At 45.1% G+C, this 26,546-nt stretch overlaps 1 protein-coding gene across 1 annotated transcript in view; it reads right to left on the bottom strand.

Moving 5' to 3' along the window:
- The window catches only part of AKAP8L (A-kinase anchoring protein 8 like), a 69,468-nt gene that overhangs the window by 23,432 nt on the left and 19,490 nt on the right, over positions 1 to 26,546 (bottom strand). Inside the window, exons 3-8 of the mRNA XM_068274577.1 lie at positions 20,034 to 20,346; positions 16,668 to 16,770; positions 16,440 to 16,477; positions 12,761 to 12,809; positions 8,171 to 8,243; positions 7,939 to 8,080 (exon numbers count right to left, since the gene is read on the bottom strand). Coding sequence (XP_068130678.1) covers positions 7,939 to 8,080; positions 8,171 to 8,243; positions 12,761 to 12,809; positions 16,440 to 16,477; positions 16,668 to 16,770; positions 20,034 to 20,346 — 718 coding nt within the window. The remainder of the gene's footprint in view (positions 1 to 7,938; positions 8,081 to 8,170; positions 8,244 to 12,760; positions 12,810 to 16,439; positions 16,478 to 16,667; positions 16,771 to 20,033; positions 20,347 to 26,546) is intronic.

The raw sequence follows: 26,546 nt of genomic DNA, 5'->3' as shown, positions 1-26,546 counted from the left end.
CAGAGCCTTGCATGTAAGCAACACTAGGCTCCCTAATGCATGTCCAACTCCAAGGCCTTGCATGTAAGCAACACTAGGCTCCCTAATGCATATCCAACTCCAGAGCCTTGCATGTAAGCAACACTAGGCTCCCTGATGCACGTCCAACTCCAGAGCCTTGCATGTAAGCAACACTAGGCTCCCTAATGCATATCCAACTCCAGAGCCTTGCATGTAAGTAACACTAGGCTCCCAAATGCATGTCCAACTCCAGAGCCTTGCATGTAAGCCACACTAGGCTCCCTAATGCATGTCCAACTCCAGGGCCTTGCATGTAAGCAACACTAGGCTCCCTAATGCACGTGCATCTCCAGAGCCTTGCATGTAAGCAACACTAGGCTCCCTAATGCATGTCCAACTCCACAGCCTTGCATGTAAGCAACACTAGGCTCCCTAATGCATGTCCAACTCCAGAGCCTTGCATGTAAGCAACACTAGGCTCCCTAATGCATGTCCAAGTCCAGGGCCTTGCATGTAAGCAACACTAGGCTCCCTAATGCATATCCAACTCCAGAGCCTTGCATGTAAGCAACACTAGGCTCCCTAATGCATCCCCAACTCCAGAGCCTTGCATGTAAGCAAGACTGGGCTCCCTAATGCATCCCCAACTCCAGAGCCTTGCATGTAAGCAAGACTAGGCTCCCTAATGCATCCCCAACTCCAGAGACTTGCATGTAAGCAACACTAGGCTCCCTAATGCATGTCCAACTCCAGGGCCTTGCATGTAAGCAACACTAGGCTCCCTAATGCATCCCCAACTCCAGAGCCTTGCATGTAAGCAAGACTAGGCTCCCTAATGCATCCCCAACTCCAGAGCCTTGCATGTAAGCAAGACTAGGCTCCCTAATGCATCCCCAACTCCAGAGCCTTGCATGTAAGCAAGACTAGGCTCCCTAATGCATCCCCAACTCCAGAGCCTTGCATGTAAGCAACACTAGGCTCCCTAATGCATCCCCAACTCCAGAGCCTTGCATGTAAGCAACACTAGGCTCCCTAATGCATGTCCAACTCCAGGGCCTTGCATGTAAGCAACACTAGGCTCCCTAATGCATGTCCAAGTCCAGAGCCTTGCATGTAAGCAACACTAGGCTCCCTAATGCATGTCCAACTCCAGAGCCTTGCATGTAAGAAACACTAGGCTCCCTAATGCATGTCCAACTCCAGAGCCTTGCATGTAAGCAACACTAGCCTCCCTAATGCATGTCCAACTCCAGAGCCTTGTATGTAAGCAACACTAGGCTCCCTACTGCATTCCCAACTGCAGAGCCTTGCATGTAAGCAAGACTAGGCTCCCTAATGCATATCCAACTCCAGAGCCTTGCATGTAAGCACGACTAGGCTCCCTAATGCATCCCCGACTCCAGAGCCTTGCATGTAAGCAACACTAGGCTCCCTAATGCATGTCCAACTCCAGGGCCTTGCATGTAAGCAACACTAGGCTCCCTAATGCATATCCAACTCCAGAGCCTTGCATGTAAGCACGACTAGGCTCCCTAATGCATCCCCAACTCCAGAGCCTTGCATGTAAGTAACACTAGGCTCCCTACTGCATTCCCAACTGCAGAGCCTTGCATGTAAGCAAGACTAGGCTCCCTAATGCATATCCAACTCCAGAGCCTTGCATGTAAGCAAGACTAGGCTCCCTAATGCATCCCCAACTCCAGAGCCTTGCATGTAAGCAACACTAGGCTCCCTAATGCATATCCAACTCCAGAGCCTTGCATGTAAGCAACACTAGGCTCCCTAATGCATGTCCAACTCCAGAGCCTTGCATGTAAGCAACACTAGGCTCCCTAATGCATATCCAACTCCAGAGCCTTGCATGTAAGCAACACTAGGCTCCCTAATGCATGTCCAACTCCAGGGCCTTGCATGTAAGCACCACTAGGCTCCCTAATGCATGTCCAACTCCAGAGCCTTGCATGTAAGCAACACTAGGCTCCCTAATGCATGTCCAACTCCAGAGCCTTGCATGTAAGCAACACTAGGCTCCCTAATGCATGTCCAACTCCAGAGCCTTGCATGTAAGCAACACTAGGCTCCCTAATGCATCCCCAAATCCAGAGCCTTGCATGTAAGCAACACTAGGCTCCCTAATGCATCCCCAACTCCAGAGCCTTGCATGTAAGCAAGACTAGGCTCCCTAATGCATGTCCAACTCCAGAGCCTTGCATGTAAGCAACACTAGGCTCCCTAATGCATGTCCAACTCCAGAGCCTTGCATGTAAGCAACACTAGGCTCCCTAATGCATGTCCAACTCCAGAGCCTTGCATGTAAGCAACACTAGGCTCCCTAATGCATCCCCAAATCCAGAGCCTTGCATGTAAGCAACACTAGGCTCCCTAATGCATCCCCAACTCCAGAGCCTTGCATGTAAGCAAGACTAGGCTCCCTAATGCATCCCCAACTCCAGAGCCTTGCATGTAAGCAACACTAGGCTCCCTAATGCATCCCCAACTCCAGAGCCTTGCATGTAAGCAACACTAGGCTCCCTAATGCATGTCCAACTCCAGAGCCTTGCATGTAAGCAACACTAGGCTCCCTAATGCATCCCCAAATCCAGAGCCTTGCATGTAAGCAACACTAGGCTCCCTACTGCCCATGCACTTACTTATTTGTTATAAATGCCTTCCATGATAAAATTCAGACATGTCCGATGTTCCGCTTAATTCTTTTACGCTCGATTTCTCATAGAAGTGAATGGAAAAAAAGAAAAACGAGTGGAAGAGAATGGAGCAGAAAATCGAATGGCTAACAAATCGCGTGCTGAATCGAACGCGCAAAACATAACGTGTATTCCCAGCATTAGAAAGGTTTACAAACTGCTGAGGGGAATGGTTAATTTACATACAATTAACCTTTGGCACTCAACACACTCACAGTAAGCTGGAACTTTAGTAGCTTCCAAGCTGCATTGCATGCAGTGGTTTTCTGTACTGGACCATTTCACCAGCATTGAGGTTCCCTCGTTGAAATGGTCCTTACTCTACCTGTACTCATCACAGTAATCAAACATTTCAAGCTCTTAAGCCTCAGATGGGAAATGGTCTAGAACAGAATGTTGTTTTGTAACATTGTTTATTGTTGTAACGCCTCCTGTATCTATTGTGCAGCACTGGGTAATATGTTAGCGCTTTATAAATAAGGGCAGTTTCCACTGCTGCGTAAATTGCGCCGAATCCGCAGTTTCCCCGCAAGCAAATCGCGCAGGGAAACTGCCATAGGGGCGGGGCCGGATTTACCATAAGGCACTATAGGCACGCGCCTACAGGCGCCTGATGGATGGGCGGTTCACTCCCCTCCCCAGCGCCTCCCTCCTTCCCTATGAAGAGTCCTGAGCAAAGCATACATGAGAGTTTAGTCACCTGGCATTCCACTGAGATCTCCCTTCAGTCGGGGGCACCACTATCTGGCTACCTAATGCTAAGAGGCACCTGTAGCTACCTATGACAGATAAGGGAGAAGTAGGAGCTGGATCAGCCAGCACACTTGTGGTGCGGTTCAGCGGGAGTTTGTGTGTTTCTGGAGGGTGAAATTTAGGGTGCCAGGACATCTGTGCCTATAGGCTCCTGTGATGTAAATCTGGGCCTGCATAACGTTGCTGCCAACACTGCAGCATTTTTTCGTGCGGGAGGCAGCGAATCCCACAGCCGTGCATGGCACAGTTTCTAAGATTCCAGGAAGTGCCACCACACGTCTCGCAGCTGCGTGCGGCAGCTGGTGGAAACGGGCCCTAAAGTATAATATGAAATCCATTTTGGAAACTAAATTCCTCCATTTTTGAAATGAGTACAATCTTTCTACCTAGTTATTTTTCCCGGCCACTAGGGTTCCAGTTTGCTGTAAGTGTTTTGAGTGCAGAGGAGTCATTATTGATTATAGGTCTACAAACTGACCAAGCACATGCACAACTTGCTTTTGCATGGTGGGCATAAAAGGCGAGGATCCTGGAACATAAAATGAATTCCCCTTGAAAGCACCTCCCCCCAAACTACAGGACACAAGTATGTAGACTGTATGCTGTAAGATTCTTGCAGTGTAAAACTCTCATGCATTTAAAGAGAACCTGTACTTAAAAAAACCCCGGGGGGTTCCGATTTAGGCTTCCCCTGCCCTCCTCAGTCCCACGGTGGTCTCTCTAAGCCCCTCCAAAGCTACAGTCGACAAACTGTCAGGCTGTGGTGCAGTAGTGCCTGCAATATTTACCTTCCTCGGTTCCAGCGCAGGTGCAGTAGCAGCTCTCGGCTTGGATCAGGCGAAAATACCCGATCCCAGTCGGATCTGCTCTACTGCGTAGGTGACTTGCATCTACGCAGTAGAGCAGACCTGACTGGGCTAATTCCGCCTGGTCCAAGCCAAGAGCCACTACTGCGCCTGCTCTGGAGCTGGAGAAGGTAAATATTTACATGGCCGCTGTTCGGAGGCCGAGAGAGACCACCGTGGGACGGTGGGGGAAGCCTCAATTGGATCCAGAGGCTCCCCCCCTCCTAAGGTGAGTACCCCCCCCCAGGAGTCCTTTGTTCAGTACAAGTTCTCTTTAAGAACCAATGTTTCAGCAGAAGACTATATGCACAGTTCTGCAGTGGGATATATATTCTAGTGCACATAGAGGATTCTAGGGAATATCTTGCTTGGTCAAGAAGAAATGTCAATTCAAACAAGTTGTTCAGTCCGGGAGGTGCAGGACACATTTCTGGACTTTCACAGACAAGTTTCCATGAAATTGCAGAGAATAGATGACCGAAACAACTCCTAAGTATAGCCTGGGGTTCCTGTCCTGCGCAGTGGGTGGGATGTCAATCATTCAATCATAGAAGCCAATGTGACATACTCATAAAGGTGGGTTGCAGACCCCTGCAATCTCCGTATAAGCTTGCGACAAATTAACCGCCCCAGCTCAGTTCTCCAGGCCAATCAAGATTCTGGATGGTTGCTCTCCTTGGGATTTTTATAGTTTTGAAAAAAAACTGTTAAGCCAATATCTCCTGCAGAGGTCTAGGCTATAATTAAATAGTGGGGTGGAAGCGCCCGATATTTATATACAAAAAAAACCTTTTCTAAATATTCACAATTTCAGTTAGTATGGTAAAAGGAGAGGCAATAGCTTATCACTCTAGAAGATTACTGTTTATACTTGAGTATAAGTCTAGAAATTTAAGTTTGATTCACTTCATAAAAGTATATGGGTCGACTTCTACACGAGTCATGTGTACTAAAATGGACATTCCCATTTGCAGCAATTTGCCCTGTGGTAAGTGATATTTTGAGGAAAGGAAATGCCAAGTAAACACAGGTCTGAAAGTCCTGGCCACAACAATTAACAAGGAAAGGAGCAGAGGGGGAAATTCTGCGCTGCATAAAATGGAGTGAATAATTGCAGCACTCGGGGGCCTGGAGAAGTTTTTGGCTGCACTTAAGGGACAGGAGGGGTTAGTGGTTGCAATACTGTATGCAGTGCAGTCATTAACCCCTCCTGAGCCCCGAGTGCAGCCATTTACTTTGCTGGGTAGACTTTTACTTGAGTTAATAAAAACGTTGCTGCTTAAGAGGGTTGAATATTGGAGTCGACTTATACACAAGGTCGACTTGTATTCGGGTATATATGGTAGACACCAGTTTAACTGGATAAAGATATTTATTAAACTACAAGATATAGACAACACGTTTCTCGAGTGCTTGCCCACTTCCTGAGGTCCGTTTAAGTTGACCCAAGGAAGCTGGCAAGCACTCTTGAAACGCGTAACTAGCTAGATGGGCACCTTACCTGTGCCATCTCCACTGCTTAACGTGAACCAGAAACAAACCACCCTCATGTATTTTACCATATATATGGTAAGGTGGGCACATTAGAGAAAACCCCTACCCTGCTCTCTGTTTCACTCTTCACTGCTCAGCCTGCTTCTAATCAGCCCTGATAATATCCCTGACTGAGCATTCAGTCTGGCTTTGCTCAGGAATCATTATAGCTGAGTCTGTCTTCTCTGATGTCTTTTCAAGCCCAAGCCTGGCCCTTCTGGCTCTGCTATAATGACTAACCTATAATGATTCCTGAGCAAAGCCAGACTGAATGCTCAGTCTGGAATTTTATCAGGGCTGATAACAAACAGGCTGAGCAGTGAAGAAAAACAGAGAGCAGGGTAGGCGTTTTCTCTAATGTCCCCACTGATATATATGGTAAAATACATGAGGATGCTTCGTCTCTGGTTCACTTTAACCACTTCAGCCTTCAGTCGCTTTTACTTTATGCATCCGAGCAATGTTCACCTCCCATTCACTAGCCTATAACTTTATCACAATGAACTGATCTATATCTTGTTTTTTCCGCCACCAATTAGGCTTTCTTTGGGTGGTACATTTTGCTAAGAGCCACTTTACTGTAAATGCATTTTAACAGGAAGAAGAAAAAAATGGAAAAAATTCATTATTTCTCAGTTTTCAACCATTATAGTTTTAAAATAGTACATGCCTCCATAATTAAAACTCACATATTGTATTTGCCCATATGTCCCAGGTATTACACCGTTAAAATGATGTCCCTATCACAATGTATGGCGACAATATTTTATTTGGAAATAAAGGTGCATTTTTTCCATTTTGCATCTATCGCTATTTACAAGTTTAAAATAAATAAAAAAAAAAAATATAGAAATATTTCATCTTTACATTGATATTTAAAAAGTTTAGACCCTTAGTTAAATATTTACATTTTTTTTATTATTGTAATGCTTTATTTTTTTATATTAAACATTTTATGTGGGTATTTTAGGGAGGGTGGGATGTAAACAGTATTTTTATCATGTAAATGTGTGTTGAGTTTTAATTTTTTCACTTTAAGTTGTAGTTTTACTTTTTGGCCACAAGATGGCGGCCATGAGTTTGTTTACATGACGTCACTCTAAGCGTAACGTACGCTTAGAGAGACGCATCCCCCATGCAACAGCCAGAAAAAGCAAAGCTTCCGAGAGAAGCTGTCGCTTTTTCTGCGGGGGAGAGGAATCAGTGATCGGGCACCATAGCCTGATTCACTGATTGCCTGGCTAACGAACCGCAGGCCGGGAGCGCGCGTGCACGCGCTCGATCGGCCGCAGGAGCTCGCGGACGCGCACATGTCTTCCTGGGCGTAGCTAGTACGTCCAGGAGGCCGAAGTAGTTAAGACTATATATTCTTCCCATTTATATGTAAAGAGAAAGAACTCATCATGCAAGTTATATGCCAGCTTCTCTGCCATATACTTAATTTGTACTTTACATGCATATTCAACAGGAGTCCTTCCTGCATTTTAAGGCTATCAGCCATTGAGCCGCCCCTACTATAGAAAAAAAAAAATTAATGGAAGATTTGGGGAACCTGTTGAGGCACAAAAACCTTGCATACAAATTTAATGCAAACTGTATGCAGCTTGGAAATGGGCTAATTCAGTGATCTGCAAACTCAGCTCTCCAGTTAAGGAACTACATGTCCCTTAATGCATCTCTGCCTTTATGAATCATGACTGTGGCTGTCAGACTCTCGCAATGCATTGTGGGACTTGTAGTTCCTTAACAGCTGGAGAGACAAGTTTGTAGATCACTGGGCCAATCAAAGGCACATCCTGTGGATTCCATCTGACTTCAAGCTGCATACAAATTTGCATCTCATTGACCATCTCTAACCCTACATATACCTGACTGCCTCTACATTCTGTTTCGTTGACTGTGAGTTTGATGTCTCCTATAACACCTGCTAATAAGGTAACATAGGATGTGGCCTTAAACCAGACCACACCCTCCAATGAAGCCCAGTCATTACATTCTCAGAGCCGATCATCCTCTGGGAAATACCTCCCTAGACATGGCCAGCCCTGGACATTTCTGTCAACAGGATGACAGATGCATGCTGGGAAAGGAGTCACACATACCTGCAGGAAGTCGGCTGTTTGCTTGGGAAACTTCCCAGCCACAAAGCGGTAATGTTCTTTGTGGAACTCGCTCTCCAGGTGGCTGGTCATCTCCTCGCTGTAGAAAGTGCGGAATTTACACAGATTACACACATACTGGATCCTGTGCAGATGTAAAAAAAATAAAAAAACAGGATGTTCAGTCTGTATACTCCAATTTAATGGCAGTTTTCTTACAGGGACCTACATCTACCTTTCCACCATTCTGTCCCGGTTATGTTTACGCTGAATCTCCGGGTTCTTCTTGGTAGGGGTTTGCTTCTGTTCTGTGGAAAGAAACACAATCTGCTTGTACAAGACTATAACATTATGCCAACTGGTTAACCTCTTTTTTTCTATTAGATCTTCTGTACAGAGCATATGTACAACACTACCAGAATCTGCACAGCATGAGCACAATTTTGGCCTCAATTCTGGTAGCTATGTGAGGTACATTTTTTTTGTAGGTAAAATACCTCATGAGGTATTTTCCTTTTTTTTTTTTTAAGCAATTCTGAAAGATTTTTCTCCATTTCCGAACATGAGGTAAAACATGAGGTAAATGCATAAAGTGAGGTGAAACATGAGGTATCTCAGCAGAATTGAGGCCAATGTGTAGACTACCCCACCCCCCATATCACTTAATCTGGATATTTGAGTTCTGCTACATACACACTTGAGATAAAAGTCTTTGGAAAAGGCAAGATCACAGACCAATTTTACCCCCTTCCATGAAGTATGAGAGCCATACTCTCAGGGACGGATCTAGGGGGGGGAGGGGGGGGGGGGGGCAGGCGGGTCTCTTGCCCCAGGCGCAGTTTGTTGAATTCTTAAAAAGGCTGCAAAATTTGGATGGGGAATGGCAGTTTAGGCGCCAAAACCTGACCTTTAGGCTCCAAAACTGGATTGGGAATGGCAGTTTAGGCGCAAAAACCTGACCTTGCCCCAGGCACAAATTGATCTAGATCCGTCCCTGCATACTCTACACAGTCTATTCTATTGAGCTGAACTCCCCATCAGATAAAAATGATGCTGCACACATTCAAAAGATCATTATCTGCAAAAGATCTGTTCCTGCAAAAGATCCATTCCTGCAAATTGCATACAAAGTCTATGATATCTGCTGATCCTCATACACACCTTGTTTAACAGACAATCATCTGCAGATCAGATCCACCAGGATGGATTTTCAGATCTGCAGATGATTGCCAGATATGCAGATGAAGTCTGTTAAATAAGGTGTGTATGATGATCTGCAGATATCATAGACTATGAATGCATTTTGCAGGAATGGATTTTTTGCAGGAACAGATCTTTTGAGTGTATACGGGCATCTTTGTGTGCAGCACCTTGCAAAGATTTCTATCTGATGGGGAGTGCAGCTCCATAGAATAGACTGTGTAAAGTATGGCTCTCATACTACATGGAAGGGGGTAAAATTGGTCTGTGATCTTGCCTTTTCCAAAGACTTATCTCAAGTGTGTATGTAGCCTTAGGCAAAGTTGTTAATTGTGCAGAACAAGCACTAGCTAAACACACTCGCTAAACGCAGGAAGAGGATCAGATTTGTTGAGAATAGTATCCGCTATCACTTGTAAAAAATAGAACAAAAAACAAACAACAACAAAAACGGAGTATTCATCTGCCATGCAAAGAGTCCTGACGTTCCGCATTTTTCTGGAATCTACGGCAAGACGCTGGGTCAAGGGATGCAATGAAGGCCTAGGAGGACGGACAGTGTCCACTCTCACTAGACTGGCTGCTGCGTCCGCTTCACCCACCTCACGTGGGCATTTCACTCACGTGTCCCGGTTCCACAGCTGACTCACAAAGCTGATTAACGGAACAGTGCCCGGCAGAAATATGTTCCATTACAATACCAAACGCTAATGGGAACCTTCAGCAACAGGGATTTTCATTGGTGAAGCAATGAAAACCCTCCTTGTTGCTAAGGAGAATTAGTTTATTGTAAACCAATGGGAATCCCCATGTTCCTGCCAGCTTCTTAACGGGCTCTGGGACAGACCAGAGGAGCCAACAGCGAAGGGGGGGGGGGGGGGGGGCGCGGAGACAGGTATTTGCAAAGCGTCAGACTCAAAATAGACAATGCAAATGTGCGACAGAGCACAATGCATCCTGAGCTGATGCGCTTTTACCATGCAGGTTTGCATCCACTCCAAGTGGGAGGTGAGCCTTATTGGCAGGACAGCCAGGTAACTGGTATTGTTTAAAAAGACTCTTAACATGAAAAAAAAGAGTGCCCCTGGTGGGTACTTACCTCGGGGAGGGGGGTAGCCTCTGGATCCAAAGAGGCTTCCCCCGTCCCAAGGTGGCAGCACTGGACCCCCAAAAGCCACAGCCAACATATTGTCGCGCTGTGGCGCAGGCGCGCCTGTAATATTTATCTTCACCGGATCCATCGCAGGCGCAGTAGCGGCTCCCCGATGAGCTTAGGCGGAAAAAGCCGAGCCTTATCGGATCCGCTCTACTGCGCAGTAGAGCGGACCAGACTGGGATCAGCCATTTCCACCTTAGTCCAAGCCGCTACTGCGCTAGAGCTGGGAAGGTAAATATTTACATGCCCGCAGTTCGGGGACCTCTAGCGCTGCCGCCGTGGGACAGAGGAAGATGGGGAAGTCTCAATAGGATCCAGATGCTTCGCCCCTCCTGAGGTAAGTACCCCCCCCCAGGGGCACTTTTTGAAGTTACAAGTTCTCTTTAAAATTAAATATGAATATATCCCTCTCACTTCAGGTTGCTTTTAACATAGGTCCCAAGTCTAACAGAAAACACTGTAACCTTGAACTACCAGACACTGTGGAATGCCGTGTTTTAAATGTACATGAAAACCATGTAAGTAAGCTGAATTAAAGCAAACCTGTGAGGTTTGCTAAAGGCATATTGGAATGCTTACCTCAGGAGAGGAAAGCCTTTAGATCCTCCAGAGGCTTCCCCAATCCCCAGCCAGGCTGATCCAGAGAGGAGACCATGAAGCACGGCCACACAAACACGCTCAGGCTCCAAAGGAGAAAGCTGCGCCCAATCAGGTCCATGCTACTGGGCAGGCGGTCAGGCTTGGCTTTTTCCACAGGTCCTTGCTAGTGCTTGAGCCATCGACAAGCGGCTTTTCGGGAGTCCCAGCACTGAAACGGGTGGAGGAGGTCTGGGAAGCCTCATTAGGATCCAGAGGCTTCTGCCTCCCAAGGTGCACTTTTTTCCCCCCCTCTACATGTACATTTTACGGTTTGCCAATAATCTTTACAGCATATACACTCACCTAAAGGATTATTAGGAACACCATACTAATACAGTGTTGGACCCACTTTCGCCTTCAGAAATGCCTTAATTCTACGTGGCATTGATTCAACAAGGTCCTGAAAGCATTCTTTATAAATGTTGGCCCATATTGATAGGATAGCATCTTGCAGTTGATGGAGATTTGTGGGATGCACATCCAGAGCACGAAGTTCCCGTTTCATCACATCCCAAAGATGCTCTATTGGGCTGAGATCTGGTGACTGTGGGGTCATTTTAGTACAGTGAACTCGTCATGTTCAAGAAACCAATTTGAAATGATTCAAGCTTTGTGACATGGTGCATTATCCTGCTGGAAGCCAGAGGATGGGTACATGGTGGTCATGAAGGGATGGACATGGTCAGAAACAATGCTCAGGTAGCCTGTGGAATTTAAACAATGCCCAATTGGCACTAAGGGGCCTAAAGTGCGCCAAGAAAACATCCCCCACACCTTTACACCACCACCACCAGCCTGCACAGTGGTAACAAGGCATGATGGATCCATGTTCTCATTCTGTTTACGCCAAATTCTGACTCTATAGAGACTCGTCAGACCAGGCAACATTTTTTCAGTCTTCAACTGTCCAATTTTGGTGAGCTCGTGCAAATTGTAGCCTCTTTTTCCTATTTGTAGTGGAGATGAGTGGTACCTGGTGGGGTCTTCTGCTGTTGTAGCCCATCCACCTCAAGGTTGTGCATGTTGTGGCTTCACAAATGCTTTGCTGCATACCTCGGTTGTAACGAGTGGTTATTTCAGTCAACGTTGCTCTTGAATCAGCTTGAATCAGTCGGCCCATTCTCCTCTGACCTCTAGCATTAACAAGGCATTTTTGCCCACAGGACTGCCGCATACTGGATGCTTTTCCCTTTTCACACCATTCTTTGTAAACCCTAGAAATTGTGCGTGAAAATCCTAGAGCAGATTGTGAAATACTCAGACAGGCCCGTCTGGCACCAACAACCACGCCACGCTCAAAATTGCTTAAATAACCTTTCTTTCCCATTCTAACATTCAGTGGAGTTCAGGAGATTGTCTTGAGCAGGACCACACCCCTAAATGCATTGAAGCAACTGCCATGTGATTGGTTGAATAGATAATTGCATTAATGAGAAATTGAACAGCTGTTCCTAATAATCCTTTAGGTGAGTGTACAGAAGAAATAAATGCACTATTAGAGAAAATCCTTCTTCGCATTTCACATTTTTTTTACTGGCTATTTTGAAGCCAATTCTGATGTCATTTCCTCCCTTACTCTCCTCCAAGTAATAGTGATTTTAAACTTTTAGATTGCCTGGTTAGCATCCTTATTACTTGTTTACCAGATACAAATAAAGAATTGATTTTATGCCTTACAGTTAGTCTTTAAACTATTACCAGTAATTTCTAAAGAAAATCTTTAGAACAAAGCATTTTACACAGTAAAACCTCAACCGTTAAAATGCTAAGCTGTGCTGCCTTTATAGTGTGATTTTAGCTCTTCTTTAGAACACCAATTTTCCTGCTTACTTGTCTCTCCCTTGTCCGCCCCTTCGGTTTCTTGTTTCTCGCCGGCATCCTGGAAGGGAACAGGCATGTTTATTACACATACATAACATTACCAGAGATACGAGATATCAACCATACGCATATATTCAAAAAAGTGCTTGTCTCACCTTGAAATGAACTAATAGCAATAAGAATCAATAAGGGAGCACAGAGGAATGATGAACAAATGTTACTCTATCATAATAAACAGGCCGCAGAACGATCTAAAAAAACCCAATCTAAAAACAATCCCAAGTGAACAGTGTGTGTGGTGTGTGGTGTGTGTGTGTGTGGTGTGTGTAAATTGATCACCATCCCTTTGAGGAGTGCACTCCAATATTAAAGCAAGTTACCGGTAAGTCCTTTTTTTCAGGCCCACATAGGTTGTACTGAACACTGTAGCCAGGTATGCATTGGTTGGCAAACAAGCCCATATATGCGCCAGCTGTGTGCGATGTCGCACGCCTCTCAGTAACAACTGTTAGGCTTTGTTCACATCGAAAATTGCAAATGTCAGCAATTTTTTATTTTGTGGGCAATTTTTTTTCCTTTACCCGGTGCTCGGGTGAGCGCTGCGGTATTTATAAAATCGCTTTTATAAGCGCTTATGCAGAGCGATTTGTTTTGTTTCAATCATTTTTTATTACGTTTTATAAAACTAATAAATTAAAGAACATACAATAAATATATGAACAGAATATCACATGAGATCAAATAAGAACTATTGTCTAAACAAGAATAGACGATCAACGATATTAAGGAAAATAACATTTATTACTTCCTAACGTTAGTCAGGAAGTGAATTCTTTGAACCGGAAAAGAATACAAAATGGCCTCGATTCATAAAGCATTACCACATGCAGTAATGCTGAAAACATCTGACTTTACCGTGCACTAGGCAAAATGTCAATCCATAAAAGCAGTTACCGCATGAAAAGCTGAAATTCCCGAGCAGTGAGGTAAATTACCGACTTGTGCGGTGAAGACCTCCAGCACACGTCAGTAAATGTCAATTCATAAAGATTAGAGCAGGCGGTAATGACACTGAGAATACCACCTGCTTTGAAGAGGTGATAAGGGAGCGATAAGAGTGAGGGACTGTGTAACAGCCAGCAGCAGAGCGAAGGGCACAAACAAGGCTTCCCAGAATACCCCAGGCTGTGTTTTTTAACCTCTTGGGTACCTGTTTTCAGATGTTATTTCACATCAGAAAGCCTGCATGTGTACAATATCTTGAAGTTCTTCTAAGCTGTGGCAAATAGATGGTTTAGAAAGACTAATAGACAGATCCAGAGCATATTCAGGGCTATCAGAAGCAGTATAAGAAAACATGCACATCTAAAGGGAAGTTGGGGGTGCCTCTTTTATTGTAATGCTGTCTCTGCAGGGAGAACAGCCTTGACTCATTGCAGCCACTTACTAGTGTCAAACCTCAATCCCCAGCATTGCTGAACCAGCCCCAGCAGTAGCAACCACTAGTGTGGCCACCCAGGTGTTATCTGGTCAGAGCTGTGACCCTCTGATGTTTGCAAAGCTGTGTGTCCCTTTGAACAGGCTGCGGGCGATGCTCACTCCACTTCATGTGTGCCAGTCTTGAACGCCGGCAGACTGACAGCCTGTAATGGCATAGGACAGTGATGGCTAACCTTGGCACTCTAGATGTAACAAAACTACAAATCCCATCATGCCTCTGCCTCCCACAGTTATGCTTAGAGCTGTCAAGAGTATTGCAATGCCTCATGGGACTTGTAGTTCCACCACAGCTGGAGTGCCAAGGTTAGCCATCACTGTAATAGGGGTACACATGGTCGCGGCTGCAGGAGAGGAGGAGAGCACCGGCACGAGAGGTGGGGCTGTTTAACCTTCACGTGCACACCGATCACGTGATATATAATGATGTGTTCACTTAGCATTGTTTTTAGATGTTTTTTTTTTTTTTTAGATACTTCTGCTACCTATTTATGAGAGAATAAAATCTGGGGCCACCGTACACATGCTACATTTTTGGCAACCCCAACCGGCCAAGAACAGTCTAGTGTGTGTACAAATATATTAAGCGATTTCCCCATGTTGACTGTTTAATAAAATAAGCCATCTGGTCTTCAAAAACCACTGGTAAGCAAGCCATTTTGGCAATTGGGCCCCAACTCCTCCCATAACCCAGTCTCTGCACTGGTGCAGAGGTTGGAGAAGGAGATCAGATGGGAGGAGCATGCCTGTACTTTCACTAACCAGAAAGGTTAAGAAAGCTCTTAAGGTGCGCACACACCAACACGATTTCCCGCAGATTCTATCACTGTGCTGGAATCTTCTGTGAAATCGATAACGCAAACCACCGATTTCCATTCAAAATAGATCAATTCAGTCTATCTGCCCAGGGGGAAAATTTTCCCTCATCACCAGTGGGTCGGGAGCACGTCGTTAGCGGCGTTCATTCGTCGATGACCGACGCAGCAATAAATCACCTGTCTGGCCAGCGCGAGTCCCCGGGTACCTGCAGTTTCTTACTTCTTCCGGCGTCTTCACTTCCTGCCAGTGTCGCTTCCTGTGAGAAAGCGAAGTTCAAACAGTAGAGGGCACTGTTTGAACTTTCTGCTTGTGACAGGACGGGACTCTGACAGGAAGTAAAGCGAAAATGGAGGAGTACGCTGGAAGAAATGAGAATGCAGGGACCCGGGGACTCACGCCGGCAGACAGGTAATGTATTGCTGCAGGTCAGGAGAGCACGCGAGGCAGGCGGCTGCGGCAGTTCCACAGGTTGTGAATCGATTTCATGCTAAAATCGATTCAAAATCTGTTTGCAGTGTATGGGCAGCCATTAGATACCTCTCTGATCAGATTCGATCAGAGAGGGATCTATCTGTTGGTCGATCTGGTGACAATCGACCAGTGTATGGCAGCATTTATTCTAGTTAGCAGAGGAAGGGTTGGAACGGTGACGATAACACAACCGGTCCGATATGTGATGGGCCAATAAAAGCAGATCACACTACCTTAAACAGAAAAGAAAAAGAAATGGAGCACATGCATGTACATCTTTGGTATGCAACTATGGAACTTACAGTCTTTGTGCCGGTTGCTGCTGCCACACCCCCTTCAGCACCTCCCTTTCCCTAAAAATTTATTTAATGTCCTAACTAGAGGCGATGTTCCTGGATATATGTATGTTTATTCTTATCATTGACCCCTGTGGCTAGGGTCTAATTCGGTGCACTCCCCCCTTCCCCTGTATGTTTGTCAGCATGCAGACAGCTTATGCTGGTGTATGCGCATGGTGCACACGGACACATAAAGTTAGCTCCCTTGTGCGATTGGTAAGATGCACTGTCTTTCCCAGGAGAGGAAGTTAGGATGTGTGCTCCTAATCCATTGATAGGTTTGATGCAATGAATGTGTTTGCATGTCTGCACTATGCATGTTACAGGGCCAGAGTTAGGACACCTATGTTTACCTGGGTACTTCTACGCAGTATAGGTGACTAAGCATAAGAATGCATTCTTCTGTGAACTAAAACCCTGGCTTTTAATTTAGCTGTAGGGATAACAGTTGTGCCTGGATGAGTAAATCTGTGAATGCATTTGTTTGAACATTTGCATGTGAGTGTGCGAAGGGTTAATTGATTTTTGCATGTACATCTTTGGTATGCAACTATGGAACTTACAGTCTTTGTGCCGGTTGCTGCTGCTTCTCCGTCTCCATCTGGAGGAAAACAGAAATGTTTCAGCTTATTTTCATTCCACCTAGGTATGTTCACTATAAATGGCTGTCACTTCTAGTTCAGGAAATACATCAGAATTAGCGCCCCCCAGTCTTTGTACAGGTCACTGGGTCTGCAAGCGATTACCTACTAAATGCTAAACTCCAGCGCAGGAAAACCACATTATCTCACCTCCTTCTGATTCAGACTCTTCACTCTTACTCTTCGTCCCATCCTCCTCTGTGCTAGGCTTTGTCTTCTTCTCTGGAGGTCCTTTTTCGTCTGTTGGTGGTTTCTTTTGAAAGTGACAAATGTGAGTACAAATGTTAAGCTGTTGGTTTACAAAACACTGCTGTCTGGCCAAAGTGCCTGGTAACCAGCATTATTTTCTGTACAAGAATAATAAACTGAATGCACATTAAAAACGGCATTAAAGGACAACTGAAGCGAGAGGGATATGGAGGCTGCCATATTTATTTCTTTTTTTAAAGTGCACCTGAACTCAGAATGTCCTCTCTGCTCTAAAATATACACAAAGCATAATAACCATTAAACAAAAACATTTCTTTGTTACAGCTGATACAAATCCTAAAATAAATCTGCACCGTTTCTACTTCCTGATTCATGGAGGCAAACATTAACATCCTGTGCTTTCAAATAAGCTTATGTGCCATCTCTGCCGTGGCAGTCGTGACACATGGGAGAGATCAAATTACAACTTGTGATTAGACAAAAAGGAGGGGGAATTAGACAGGCTCTCTAAAACATACAGGGTGTACTTCTCTGTTTTCCTTCTGTTCTGTGCAAGAGTTCAGGTCCACTTTAAGCAACACCAGTTGCCTAGCAGCCCTACTGATCCTCTGCCTCTAATACTTTTAGCCTTAGACCCTGAACACGCATGCAGCAGATCAGATGTTTCCTGACATTATTGTAAGATCTGACAAGATTAGCTGCATGCTTGTTTCTGGTGTGATTCAGACATTACTGCACCCAAATAGATCAGCAGGGCTGCCAGGCAACTGGTATTGTTTAAAAAATAAATATGGCAGTCTCCATATTCTTATAACTTCAGTTGTCCTTTAAGAGGCACTGTAGCCAAAAACAATTCTATTTTTGGACAATTAAAATGTCTGATGTGTTTAATGTTCTCTTTGTTATGGCAGAGAGGTTTCCATTCTGCTCATGTTGTGTTTCCAGTAGAAGTGAGGAAATCTATCCAACTGGGACACAACAGCAATAAAACTGCTTGAAGTTCTAAGCAGCTGCACAGATGTACTACCTGCAGCAGGACCCTCCCTACTAGAGGTGGGCGAACAGTTTGGCTGTGTTAGCCGAACTGTTCGGGCTGCCCAATCTGTCATTTATCTATGCCTCTTACTACTCCGGGTCGCAATGACCCGGAGTAGTACGTCTGCGCTGCCCGGCGGAGCGCGTCCTAGCGACGCGCTCCCGTTGCCGGGCACTTTCTGCGCATATGCGTGACGTCATGAGTGACGTCACGCACATGCGCAGAAAGTGCCCGGCAACGGGAGCGCGTCGCTAGGACGCGCTCCGCCGGGCAGCGCAGACGTACTACTCCGGGTCATTGCGACCCGGAAGTAGTAAGAGGCATAGATAAATGACAGATTGGGCAGCCCGAACAGTTCGGCTAACACAGCCAAACTGTTCGCCCACCTCTACTCCCTACGAGGACACTTCATAGTACTGCTTTCTGCAAGGATGCTGACTCACTACACCAGAAGCCAATTGGTCCGTATACTAAATGTATTCAACAGAGATCTTCTGCTCTCCTGCCACACCACAGGATGTCCAGTTAAGGTAATCTTTCATGCTGACCCATATACTACACTATGCTATTTTCTAGAGCTTTTAAAGCAGGGGTGTCAAACTCAAATACAAAGTGGGCCAAAATTGAACACTGGGAGCAAGTCCCGGGACAACCTCAATGACTAGTAGCCACCTTCCTTCCTTTATAAAGTTCCTTGGTGTCTAACGGCTCCCCTCCAATGCCTATACAGTTCTCTGGTGTCTTCTGGTTCTTCTCCCTCCGCTATACAGTTCCCCGTTGTCAGGTTGTCCTCCCCTCCCCTGTACAGTTCCCTGGTGTCTAGTGCCCACCACCCTCCCCTATACAGTTCCCTAGTGTTTAGTACTTTTCCCTACCTCCCCCACTGGTGTTCTAGGGCTTCAACTCCAATATAGCTCCCCTGGTGGTCTAGAGTGGGCCAAACGTAATGCAAAGTGGAGAAACCACTTGGGGGCCAAATTTAATGGCTCTGAGGGCAAGATTTGGACCACGGGCTAGAGTTTGACGTGTGGATTAAAGCAAGCCTATAATAGGAAGTAACATATGGATAATTACCTCAGCAGTGGAAAGCCTCTGGTTGGTCCAGTGGCTTTCCAGATGTGTCTTCAAACCCACCATCCTCCACAGGACCCTCTTCTTCTGATCATGCTACTGGTAGGGTACGAGTACATCTGTACTGTGCATGCGCGAGTTATGACTGCACATGCACTGTAAAACAGACTTTAGTTGTGTTCACACACACCGGGAGTGACGCCACATGAAACATATCTAACAAGTTCTTGTCAAATAGAAGGGTGGGGTGGAGGCAGCCCTTCTATCAGTCAGACCTCCTTTGGTGGTAATAGCCTTAGTTTTCCGGAAAGTGTATTGAACTACAGGAGCGCAACCGTCCAGCATCCATCAGGACCTGGAGACCCGAGCGGAGACTGCAAATTCCCTGCAAGCTTATATAGTGGTTGCAGGAACTGCAATTCACCTTTGTGAGTTTATAATCATTTATATACTTCTACCCCCCCTAAACCTAACGATACTGCACCATTGGGTCTCTCTACTTCTTTTAGGTGTTCTTGGTCCCTACAAGAACCACCGGACCCCTTCTAAAGTGCTTGTCAAGTATGTTTAGAGGCAGCCTAGGCTGGAACAGTGGGCTACAGGAGGATCCGAGAAGACTCTGGACTATCTAGAGGATTCCCACTGCTGAGGCAAGTATGTATTTTTTTTGCATTTTTCTTTGTCCTCTTCAGACATGCTTTAATAAAGGGTTCAAGAGGCCTGAAACAGACTGGTGCCATTAGAAAATTGTATTGAAGCACATATTAATTAATGGTGGACTGCCACACATTGGCCTCACTTCTGGTAGCATATTATGTGGAATTAAGGTGTGACAGACTCCACAACACCATAGCCTCAATTCACTAAGATTATGCTGGAGATAAGGCAAGAGATAAGATAACTCTCACTGTGTGGTGGTAAGTTATCTCTTCATTCCTAAAGTTACCTCCTCTGTAGTTAGTTTCACACGCAGTTAATCAACAACTTCAGAATTCTGGAGTTATTTTAAGGCTTGAAGAGTTAACTTATAGACAGAAGAGTTAACTTTAGGTTTACCTGAGGTAAAATGTTTCCTGAATGCTACATGCCTCATCACCATGGTGATAACTCTAGAAACGTTATTAAAGACAGGGGATAAGCTTAGTGAATTGAGGCCATATTTTGTCTCCTTCTACAATAATGCTAAACATTACACTTACTTTTCCTTTTCGATTCTTTCTGGACTTGTGCTTGAATCCTCCTCCAAAGTAGGAGTTGCCAGTGAATGCCCTCAGGCTCTGGAAGCCTCCTGCCTCTGGGAACGCTGCTTTGTTAATGAATGGCATTGGACGCTCAGGTCCTCTAATTGCTGCAGGAGGGCGGAAATTATCCCTGAATCCTCCCCTTGCATCTCCCCTCCACTGGGGAACCTGGGGAGGGAGAGCAGGTTGCTGGGGTCTCTGATTTCCAAATGCTCTCTCTGGTTTAGAAAACCCGTATCTGCCTCGGTCCATCCGAAGGTAGGAAGCAGAACTGGTGGAGAGAAGCAGTAGTGAGCAAATATTCAAAGCAGCAAAATAATCTCATGACAGAACTTTTTATGCTATGTGTGGCTGCTGGCGAGTTGAGCTGCATGGTGGCTTCTACCATTTCTCAGGATCTCCAGTGGCAACCCCCCCCCCCTCCAGAATTCCCAATTCCTACTGGAAATAGTCACTGCTGTAGTGGTTATAAAGCCAAATGATAGCGTTACACTCCTGCGATGCAAGGCTAGCAAAAGGAAGAACTTTATAGGCGGATAAAGGAGACTACTGGAAATATGTGGGAAAATATAAATTACATGCATGCTAAAAACTTTACATGTACTGGCTTATAGGTCCTGTACTAAGAACTTCCTATGTGGAAGACACCCCCAGTAAAGACATGCTATTAAAGTTAGGGCTAGAGTCAGGCCACTAAAGGGTATTAGAGATGTACCCTAGCTGAAAAAATTAAAAAGTTATACATACCTGGGGCTTCCTCCAGCCCCATACGCGCTTATCGATCTCACGCCGCCGTTCACCGGTGCCCGCAACTACAAGAACGGGCTCTCGTCGCTGACATCGGAGCCAGCCTATGCAGGAAAAGTGCGCCCTCTACATATCTCTCTATACACTGCTGCAGAGATACGCAAAGAGCCCACCTCTGCTACGCTTAGACTGGCTCCGACTGACAGAACAGCGCGGAGCCGGTTCTCGTAGCTGCGGGCAGAGGAGGATGGCGGCGTGGGATCGATCAGCGCGTATGGGGCTGGAGGAAGCCCCAGGTATGTATAACTTCTTTATTATTTTAGCTCTGGTTCTCTTTAAGGTAGGGCTAGAGCAGGCATGGGCAAACTTGGCCCTCCAGCTGTTAAGGAACTACAAGTCCCACAATGCATTGCAGGAGTCTGACAGCCACAGTCATGACTCCCAAAGGCAAATGCATTGTGGGACTTGTAGTTCAGTAACAGCTGGAGGGCCGAGTTTGCCCATGCCTGGGCTAGAGTCAAATCCCAGAAATCAAATGGGCACGGGGCTTACAAATGACAGCAGCTGATCAACATTTGAGGTCTTGTTGTGAATACCCTGAAAATAAGATGTGCTAGGGCTTTTTTTTCAGGGGATGTCATATTTCTTTGAACACACAAGTTCCTGTGCTGTGTGTCCTCCAGCATTTCCCACTGTGCCCCCCCCCTTGTACCTTTCGCTTCCTCCCGGTGTCCCCCTTTGAACCTGTGTCATCCTCTATCCCCTGTTCTCCTGTGTCTCGTGCCGCCCCCCATGTCCTCCAATGTCCCCCTGCATCCTCCTCTTACCCCCAGCTCCATGCTGTGCTGACCCCCATGTCCTCCTGCATACTCGTCTTTCCCGAGCTCCATGCCTCTGTATCTCCGATCTTCAGCCTATGAGGAAGAAGTATGGCAACTTTTGCTATTGGGCCAATCACTGCTCTCGCTAATTAGCAGTGAGGGTAGGGATTGGCCCAATGCGAGACCATGGGCTCCAGTAATAACACAAGTTGCCATACTTTTCACCCTTACTGCTGCTAGGGCTTACTTTCAGGGTAGGGCTTTTATTTCTAGCATGCTCGAAATTCCTGCCAGGGCATACCATATTTTCAGGGGAGGTCTTCATTTCAGAGAAACAGGGTAGACACGGCCCCTAATAAACATCTAGTGGCTCCTGAATTATATAATAATTTGTTAACCCCCTTCACTAGAGTGTTGGAGAAATGGAAGAAGCCAACAGGCAATTCAACCCTCCAGAGGCCACAGTCACTTCTGTGTGGAACAGACCTTTCATTTTATACCCTATACTAAAGAACACTATCTCAGGTGACAGCTCAATATCTATCACTGACTGGGATTGCACCAGATCAAGTAATGCCATTGAGGACTTGGTAATGTAACGAGCATATACATATATGAGGCAGGCAATTTATGTGCCACCATAGACCACAATGTTAATTGTGGCTACAGCGAGACCCACTGTATAATTTGGGCGCAGGACATAGCTGGAGCCTGAATTTCCACAAAGAAGGGATGGGTAATTGTAGGCGTAGGGTTTACAGTGGGGCTAGATTTAGGAGTAGCTGGGGGAGGGAGAATGAATGTAAGGAGGAGGTAGAAGCCTTAGTAAAATATCAGCAGTATTGCAAATATATTGCTTATGGCTTCACCCAGCACCCTTTTTACATATATGAATACCCCCTAAGCTTCCAGCAGTTGTTTGCCACAAGGATAAATAAAGATGTCAATTGCCTCCAAGCTTCCCTCCCCATTATCTGACACTAAAGTAGATCTCACCTGCTAAATGAATATGGCAATTAAATAAAGCTGTTATTTCTGCACAAGAGAAAAAACGGAAGGTGCATTCTTATACAAGGAATGACTTGTATTAAGGTGGCCATACACTGGTCGATTTGCCATCAGATTCGACCAACAGATAGATCCCTCTCTGATCGAATCTGATCAGAGAGGGATAGTATGGCTGCCTTTACTGCAAACAGATTGTGAATCGATTTCAGCATGAAACCGATCACAATCTGTGGTGGTGCTGCCGCTTCCGCACGGACGGCTCGACAGGAACGATTGATTTCAGACGGAAATCAATTATTTGTGCAACAATTTCACAGCAGATTCGATCACTGTATCGGCGGGAAAATTGTTAGGTGTATGGGCCCCTTTAGAATGCACAAATATTTGAATACAAGTCACTGTGATGCCAGACCACGAGGAAGTCACCACAGCAGACAACTCTGCCGCTAATACATTCCCATCCTACTCCTATGCAAAGATAAAGGCTTTTGTTTATGGCCACAAAAATCTTTTAGCAGGCAAAACCTGCTTTAGGCCTGGAACCCACTACTAGCGCTATCGCTAATCAGAATCGCTTGCGTTTCTAATGAGCGTTTCCTGGCAATTTTGGTAGGGATTTTATATGTAGGTAGAAATAAACAAAGTCTTGTAAAAGTAATACCTTTTAATAGTGATTTTAAAAAGTAAAGCTTTTTGCCAGGGATTGTGTAGCGATTTTAATTCTGATTGGTCCTTTCAATTAATTTTCATTTTTTTTTTTTTTTTACAGTGTGCAGTAATTTAAAAACACTAGCAAATTGCTCTGTGTAGCTTTGGACGAGCGATTACTCCAGCATTTATATACTTTACATTGCAGAAATGCTTGCAGCTAACGCTAATCGCTAAAAATGCTGCATGTCCTGCGTTTGCGATTTTGGTAATCGCAATTGCTCCAGTGGAATTTCGCCCATCCATTAACATTAGCTGAGTGTTTAGGGAAATCGCTAGCGTTTTGAAAACCTCCCTAAACGCTAAAAAAAAAAAAAAACGTTCTACAGGGTTCCAGCCCTTTATGTTGATAGATAATGAGGGAACGTTAGAAGCCATCTTCCAGACAAGGTATAGCTGGATTTTAAATACTATTTAGCTGCACTTATGGAGACCTGTTGAGGAGAACACTTTTTCTGGTCTTCTCTAGGGGTAGTGCCTAGTGTTTATTCCAGGAAAAGTGGAAAATCACTAACATTTAAGCTTAAAGCAACTGCTAAAGACATTATGCTGAACGGTCCCCTCAGTGTTTCTGTGTCTGTGAGTGTGTCCAGCAGATATGCCACAAATATGCACCATAATAGCATGCAGAAATTTAGGAGTAACTGATATGAAAACCCGGATGATGAAATGATCAGTAGTTTCAGAGATGCAGGCTGCAGTGTCACAAACCTGAACTAAACTAGCCTTCTTTTGCACCCAAACCGGCCATTTTCTGCATTGCTAAATAACATTTTAGAAATGGACATTGCCATCCAACATTGCTACCCAGAGCTGCACAACTTACTGTCTTATCTTTTTTCTGCCATATGTCAAAAGAGACATTACCTGCATATGAAAGACTGACTTTAAGGAACCTCTGTCGTGAAAATCTACATGTAAACACATACAAATAATAAGTACATTTCGTCCAGAGTTTAATGAGCCATAAATTACTTTTCTCCTATGTTGCTGTCACTTACAGTAGGTAGTAGTAATCTGACAGAACTGACAGATTTTGGACTAGCCCATCTTCTCATGGGGGTTCTTTATTTTTAAAAGCACTTAGTGAATGTTGCTCCTCCAACTGCCAAAGAAGTGCATGGTGAGCAGGGAGGCTGGCCAGCATCTTTGTATAAATCCTTTTCAGGGAATGTCTTTATAAAGAATAAAGGCCATGCTGAGAATCCTCTATGAAGAGATGGACTAACCTAAAACCTGTCGGTAATGTCAGATTTCTACTGCCAACTGTAAGTGACAGCAACATAGGAGAAAAGTAATGTATGGCTCATTTTACGCTGGAAGACGTACTTATTTGTATGTGTTTTAAATTTTAAGAGTGGCTGAATAGAGTACTGGTTAAGGGCTCTGCCTTTGACATGGGAGACCAGGGTTCGAATCCTGGCTAGGTCAAGTACTCAAAATTCAGTAAGGAGTTCAAGGCAAGACTCCCTAACACTGCAGGGTGGCCTCTTGAGCGCGTCCCAGTGGCTGCAGCTCTTGAGCGCTTTGAGTCCGACAGGAGAAAAGCGCTATACAAATGTTCGGATTATTATATTATTATTATTATAAGATTTTCGCAACAGTTCCTCTTTAAGCAGTCAATGTTTGCATCTAAACCTCTGTGAGAAAACAGTTGAAAAGTAACAGGAGGAAGTGTAGGAAGCTGGCTACCACTGCTAAACGAGGGGAAATTGACAAGGCAGGCAATGGGTAAAGGTTTTGATGGGATATCTCCCTAGCAACAAGTAATGCACTTTCTTCTTAGATGGCAATCTATCAGCATGGGCCTCAATTCACTAAGCAGTTTAGAATAGTCTAATGCTGGGGATACACGGTACGTTTCTGTACCGTGTATCGACCAGCTGATAATATTCAGCTGGCCCGATCAAGCCGCTTGACCCGCACCCGCTCGATCCCCGCCGGCGGACAATGGCAGGGAATCGAGCGCTGATAAGGAAGCGCCGGCGGGGACGAGCGGTAATCAATCCGCACACACGGACGAGCGGGGACGCAGCTGGGGTCGATCAGACGGCTAATCGGCCGCTGGATCGAACAGTGTTTTCCCAGCATAAAGATGGTTTTTAGTCTACTGATGGTTTGGTGTAATATTTTAGACTTTGTCTAACATTCAGTAATTACACAATTCACAAAGGCAAACAAGGAGTAACCACGCCCACTTGTTCTGACAAAGATTAGACAAGCTGATTTCTGTCGGTAAAGTAATTCTGTGAGGTATTTTAGATGTGAGGATGGAACCTTTTTAATTAATTATGCAGTTTAGTTGTATGCAGAGGAGAGCTAATCAAAGGAGAAGAATGTCAGTCACAGCTACTTGTTTGTGAATTGCATCTTTTGATCATTTCCCCGGCTTTACCCACCTAATTACCAAATGGTTTAGACCAGGTTTAAAACATTTGGTAATAGTGAGTTCCCCTTTGATGCAACTGACCAAACCATCAGTAGACTAGTCTAAACTGCTTAGTGAATTGAGGCCACCGAGGAGAAAAAAAAATAGGCTTGCTTCCTGCTCTGCAAAACATTACAAGTAAACTACTCTTTTGCTTAAAAGGAACCCGAGGTGTGAGAGCTGCGGAAACTGCATTTATTTCCTTTTAAACATTACCAGTTGCCTGGCAGCCCTGCTGGTCTTTATGGTCAGTAGGGTGTAAATCACCAACAAGCATGCAGCTTATCTTGTCAGGTTTGTCAGACATCTGATCGGCATGCTTGTTCAGGGTCTATGGATAGAGGTATTACAGGTAGAGGATCAGCAGGACTGCCAGGCATTATTTAAAAGGAAATAAATATGGCAGCCTCCATATCCCTCTCACCTTGGGTTCCCTTTAATTAGGAAGAAAAAAAGAGAACCAATATCCATTTTCCTTTGTAGGGAAATAGCAACTGCCTCAGTTTTCTGAACTGGTAAGCTTTGCTCTGTTCTTACTAGCTGCAATCCTATTAAAAGAGAACCTGAAGGGAGAGACCTATTTATTTCCTTTTAAACAATGCACATTCCCTGGCGGTCCTGCTGATACACAGCCTCTAATGCTGGGAATACACATTACGTTTTTCGTATTTGATTCTCTGTGAGATCTATTAGCCATTCGATTCTCTTATCTTTTTCCATTCACTTCTATGAGAAATTGAGCGAAACAGAATCAAGCGG

This window comes from Hyperolius riggenbachi, chromosome 3 (assembly GCF_040937935.1).
Source record: "Hyperolius riggenbachi isolate aHypRig1 chromosome 3, aHypRig1.pri, whole genome shotgun sequence".
NCBI lineage: Eukaryota > Metazoa > Chordata > Amphibia > Anura > Hyperoliidae > Hyperolius > Hyperolius riggenbachi.
Note: the sequence above shows the minus strand (reverse complement) of the source record. Positions and strands in the feature narration are given on the sequence as shown.